Source organism: Rhinatrema bivittatum, chromosome 2 (assembly GCF_901001135.1).
Source record: "Rhinatrema bivittatum chromosome 2, aRhiBiv1.1, whole genome shotgun sequence".
NCBI lineage: Eukaryota > Metazoa > Chordata > Amphibia > Gymnophiona > Rhinatrematidae > Rhinatrema > Rhinatrema bivittatum.
In genome coordinates this window covers 394,192,776-394,198,775 of record NC_042616.1, presented here as the reverse complement: position 1 = coordinate 394,198,775, position 6,000 = coordinate 394,192,776, and the positions used below count along the sequence as shown (strand labels likewise).

The following is a 6,000-nucleotide window of genomic DNA, read 5'->3' as shown; positions in this document are numbered from 1 at the left end:
GTTAAGGGTAATGAGGTGGTGGTACCGCTGCGGGCGATAATGTGTCAGACATTATCGCTGGCAGTAGTGCCAGATTTAACACCACCTTATCTATTGGTGCTATGAGGGTGATAAAGTGCGCCATGGCTGCAACCTCGGCGGTCGAAAATGCAGCACCGCAATGTGGCCGACTGCACACGTTCGCCCCCCTCCCCCACCCCTTCTTTCTTCGCGGCTCATCATTCCGCTATATTTATAGCGGAATGATGAATCTAGGCCTAAGACTGGTGTTAAGCTGGGCTGAGTCCCAGTCAATTCTGTATAGAAATTGGGAATGGAAAAGGTCTAAAAATGGAAAAATTAAAAAATGGTTGATGATCTACTTCTTCTACCTATTAGCAGTCGAAGCCCTCAGGATCAGTCAGCTACTGAATGATACACAATTACGAAAAGAAAACACAAAACAATCTTGTTTTAGTGAGAAAACACTATTGTTTTAAAACGATATGTGAAATTACAGTACATTTGCCAACGAGGGGGGGGGGGATAATCTTTAAAACTAACCATGACACAACAACTGCTGCTTTAAATTCAGATTTTTCATTTTAATTTTGGGCCAGATTAAAACATATTATATGGAGGTGCATTGGCCACAAGCAAGAGTTTCTTTAGAGAGTACCCTTTAACACTATGCGCTGAAGGGCTTGGATTCAGGAAGCATATGCTGGGAAGGGACATTTTCAGAATCCCTGCGGGGCTAGTAAAGTACCTGCAGGGCTGCAAGCTCATTTTCAACCTTTGAAAATCCCTCCGGCGCACACAATGTGGCTAGCAGTTATTCATGGACTCTGCAGCTGCTTCAAGACCCAGGTGTAAAATACACACAGTAAAGTATGCTCTGAGATTTGAATCTGCAATCTCCGTGCGTACTTTGCATCCCCTGACTTGTTCCTGCCCATTTGCGGCACATAGAAGTGCACATGGCCGTGAACAAGATGTGCATGTTTGCCAGCAGCAGAGGAGGGAGCCTGGGGGAGGCACTAATGCAAACATGTTTTTATGCAGGTAAATTCATGCTCACCCACAGAAAAAGGTTTGATGATTACGCCTTGCATGTTTAAGGTGCCATTAACATGAATGATTGCGGGTGTTGAGAATCCACCCACAAAGGTTTCAGACTTTCTATATGAATCCATTTGAACTTGCTAACACCAAGTGCCCGCACACGCCAGGTAACTATTTCCTGCCTGCAGGACAGACCAAGTTCAGGTAAAAAGTATGTGGGCTCCATTGCCATTCATTTGTCTGCACGGCAGAACGGCTTCACCACCAGCCAGTGAAAAGTAGCTCAACACAGTAAAAGGGATAAAATAATGAGTAAAGCAGGTTAAATGCTCCCAGTGGTGACTGCATTCAAAACACTGTGTGACCCTTTCAACCCTGAATGTACCAATCAGCACAAAGGGCACTGAGGACGTGATGCAATAGGGCTTTGGATCTCCTGCATCTTGCCAGATGCCACAAACTTAAGAAAGAGCCTTGCAAATCATGAACCCCTAAAGCGTGATGGCTGCTACTTAACATCAATCACCTTTTTCCTTTTACCCACTGGAAGACGATGCAAATTTCGATCTGTGCATTAGTGTGCAGGCCTGCAAATGGCTTCTCCCCAGTGAACCTAAACATTTGATCTGCAGCTAAAAGATCATCCTTGTTCCGGCAAGGATTCCAAATTCTTGAACTCAGCACGATCTTAAAGCTTTTCTTTCGGTGCTCAGGGACACCTAAGTCTTTGGATCCTGTGGGGCAGACTTTATTGCAGCACAGCAGTCCCTGAATTAACAGTCCTGCACTTGAAACAGGGAAGGTAAAAAAAATCCCAACACCTCAAGTAAAAGTTCTTTTTTGACGGAATCTTCCCTGACTTCGTTTTTGCTTCTGCACCTCCTCAGCTTTCCTCTTTTCCTCCACTTCTGCTTTCCTCCTCTCCTCCTTCGCCTCTTTGTACCTCCACTTTGGAACCTGCAGATGGGTGCTGTCCTTGACACTGCCCCCTCTCTTCACTTTCTCTGGGTGGTAAGTAGGCGGTGGAGCTTTGGTAAGACGAACTTTTGGGATGACAAACCCTGGTCTCACACTGCTCCTTCTCATCAGGTGCAGGGGAAGGAGGCTCGACTTCCTTGCGGCGGCCCCATTGGCCCCCTGAGGTAGCGAAACTCCCCCGGGCTGAAGGCTGGGCCTCCTCTCCTTCTTCGTGGGGATCATGGTGATCCGAGAGCTCTGGAACAGTTTTTCATAGCTAGTGATGTGGCTTTTATCTTGGGCTTGCATTTCACGGGCTCTCTGCCTCCTGATGATTTCCTGCACCGCGAATCTGCGTTTTCCCACACAGGGAGGACTTTCTGGGCACAGAGTCTTGCAGGAGACCGCAACAAAGGGACTGCTCAGGCTTGTGGTCATTCTAACCATGTGATCAAGGGCACCGTCCTCTTCAGGGTCCCTGTACCAGTTGAATGTCAGGGCTGACCTTACGCACTCCGAGAGCCTTTCCACACAGCCTTTGGGCTCAGCAGCTTTGGCAAGAAGTTCCTTCAGCTTGGGCCATTCTGGCTTATAGCGATCAGAGAGCTGCTCTGGGCATGGCCTAGCCATCAGTTTCTGCATGAGGAAGGCAGTGTCATGCCTCCCCGTGAAACATGCCCAGTCTCTGGGAGTCATTCCTCTGCTTGGATCAGTTGCATAAATATCTGCCCCTTAAAGACAAAAAAAGATCAAAACAAAAAACAGCATTGTATCATATAAACATGTAAAATATAGGCAAATATTTCGATTAATGTTCTATTTCATATAATTTCACAATTTCATACAAATTCTACAATTAATTTACCAAATAATATAGAAGTTGGGAAGAGATAATACTTTTATATAGGTAGAAAATATTTAAAAAGGAGTGTTTTCAGGACTATGCCCTTGTATCTCTAAAAGTTTCCTCTGCGTCCAACTCATTAGATGATTTTCTTTTACAGATTTTAGTTTTTGCAGGATTACATGTGGGCTCTCTCATTACTTAAGAACAATTCAAATGCAAGAGGTATGCGGTTTGGGGATGGGCGGCTGTGGGCATTGTTGCCCTCTTGCACTCTTGTATTGGGGGGGGGGGGGGGTTACCGTGTAAGTGAAATGAACGTAGGGATGGTAGGAAAAGGTGGAAGTGGGGTAGATAGAGCATGTGTGTATCTACATTGCAATCTCCATATTATCCCTTCCTCCCACCATGTGTGTGTGTGGGGGGGGGGGGGGGGGGGGAGAGTGGTGTAAGGTGTGCATGGGGTGGTGATGCTGGTGTCTAGGATTTGTGGGGGTTGGAGGATATGTGTGTGTGTGTAGATGGATGGAGGAGGGTGGTGTGGGAGTGGGTGTGCAGCTGGTAGTGGATATGCTGGGGCTGCGGGGTGGTGTCTGTGTATGTGTGTGCATGCTTCCCCCTCCATTGTGTGTGTGTAGGAGGGGGTTGGTGGGAATAATTTAGGTGGGGGGTGTGAGGGTGGGTGGGATATATGTGTGTAGGGCTGGTGAGTGTGGAGGGATGAGTTTGTGTGGGCGTGAGGGTACAGTGAGGGTATGAGTGGATGGAGGGGAGGTGAAGGGGGGGGGATAGAAGGCTCTCTAACAAGCATACAGGCACCCATACATGCGCATATGGGTGCCCGAGTGAACACACACTGGAATTTTAAGTCATGCATGCATTTACGCATGTACGATTTACAATATGCCTGGTGCACATTTGGGTGCTTCTAATTTTAAGCCATTACTTGAGCAAGCATACTTCTCATATATCTTCCTTAGGAAATAGTTGGCTTTAACCCGTGCAGGTAAGCAGGTTTTAAAATACGCATGCATGAAGGACATAGTATCGCAGTCTATCTCGAGGTGATCCAGACCCCTCTGGCTCTTCATCCTGCACTCCACCCAATTGACTCAGACCCCCTCACCCTGACATGTTAGACCTAACACGCAATTTCTGAAGATTTGCATCTCATCAGGCGCAGCAGTAAATATATGCGGCTAACAAGTTGCCGCGCACTGTGGCCTCCGGTTTTAAAATACCAATTTACATGCGTTACTGTTGGCCCCGCCCCATCTCTGCTCCTTTTCATCCTCCCTTTTTTTTTTTTACTCATGCATGCGTATATACAAGCGTAATTTACAGCTTTTAAATATGCATTGCTCGCATATATATGGATTTTGTTTTTTTAAACTTGTATGAATGGTTGTATGGATATGTGTTTTTATGCCATTAGATGAATTGTAAATTATGAACTGTTCCTGTACTTTTTTCTATGTGTATCTTGCTAGTGGATAGAAATTTTTATCAGATTTTTGTAATTTATATAAATAAAAGTGAATATTATAAATTGGTTTTATATGTCACTTTATTATTTTGAGATTGTAACTATGTGATATATATGTAAAATTGCCATACTATTTAAAGTATATTCTTATTATAAGATTTAGCATTTAATAAAAGAGTTTTTCTCCACAGCTGTTGGCTCTGAGCATCTATTTCATTGATCCACATCAATCTGCTTCCATGAGCTAGATATTGCTGTTTTAGGTATTCTTCCCAAAGGACTATGCTGTAGGTTATGCTGTTAAGTATTATTAAGGTCTTCTAAAAGGAAAGAGATTTATATTTTTACAATTATGATTTTGTTTCTCCATGCTATTATCTGGTATAGGAACACCTCTAGTAGAATATTTCCCTCCATATTAATGGATGTTTCCTGTGTGGGTAAGTGGTAGTAGAAGGTTGTTTTGGTTCCCCACTCCAATGAGTGGAAGGGTCAGAGGTTTGCCCATTTTCATGGTCTCCCCACAGGAGATCATCTGAAGGTCATTTTGACATCAAAGTTAATGACACGTGTTCTGTTTTCTATTTTTATGGTGGTCACTACTGCCATACTTAGTAGTACTTAATTGTAGGGGATGGTCTCTGCCATCTCATGTGGTTCTATACATTTGTGAGGTAGTTCTAACTGCTCCAATATTGGTGACAAAGTGATAAGGAGAAGGTGAAGTGATTTATGTATTTGAACTTCCTCAAGGAGATCAACAATTAATAAACATTAAGGGGCGGATTTTCAGACTCCGCGAATAGGCCTACTTTTGTTTGCGCTCCAGGCGCAAACAAAAGTACGCTGGATTTTAGCAGATACGCGCGGAGCCGCGCGTATCTGCTAAAAACCTGGATCGGCGCGCGCAAGGCTATCGATTTTGTATAGCCGGCGCGCGCCGAGCCGCGCAGCCTACCCCCGTTCCCTCCGAGGCCGCTCCGAAATCGGAGCGGCCTCGGAGGGAACTTCCTTTTGCCCTCCCCTCACCTTCCCCTCCCTTCCCCTACCTAACCCACCCACCCGGCCCTGTCTAAGCCCCCCCCTTACCTTTGTCGGGGGATTTACGCCTCCCTCTGGGAGGCGTAAATCTCCGCGCGCCAGCGGGCCGGTGAGCCTCTAGGCTCACTGGCGCGCAGGGCCCTGCTCGCCTAAATCCGCCCGGTTTTGGGCGGATTTAGGCGAGCAGGGCTCTGAAAATCCGCCCCTAAATGTATCTGTAAAATGTTTGGCATCATGTTTTCCCAAGACTTGTGCTAGCATACCCCAAGTGTTGGGAAGAATTTAATATCTTATTGCAAGTGTCTAATGTCTGTATAGTACTAGGAATGTAAAGACAATTAATTGCACCATCATCCTGTCTTAATTATTATTATTCAATGTTTTAGAACAGGGAGAGTGTGACAAAGCTTTGCCAGTCACTAACATTATCCCTATATATATTTTTGCACATGGTCAGTGGGTGGAGGTTTTTGCTTTTTGAAATCCTTCAGCTTTGGCCCCATCTTTTTTTGGGAAGCTGTATGGGATATAAAAATTCAAATGGGCATATTCAGTTTTTAGTGGGTTGTGGATTGCAGAAGCTAGAGATCATCTCTGGGTCTCAAGCATCTTGAGTGGGTGGAAGGAG

The 6,000-nt window shown here is 45.2% G+C and overlaps 1 protein-coding gene across 1 annotated transcript in view; it reads right to left on the bottom strand.

Annotated features, from left to right (window-relative positions):
• Window positions 1-532: 532 nt before the first annotated feature.
• The window catches only part of ANKRD33B (ankyrin repeat domain 33B), a 110,461-nt gene continuing 104,993 nt past the window's right edge, over window positions 533-6,000 (bottom strand). Inside the window, exon 4 of the mRNA XM_029590039.1 lies at window positions 533-2,732. Coding sequence (XP_029445899.1) covers window positions 1,867-2,732 — 866 coding nt within the window. The 3' untranslated portion in view covers window positions 533-1,866. The remainder of the gene's footprint in view (window positions 2,733-6,000) is intronic.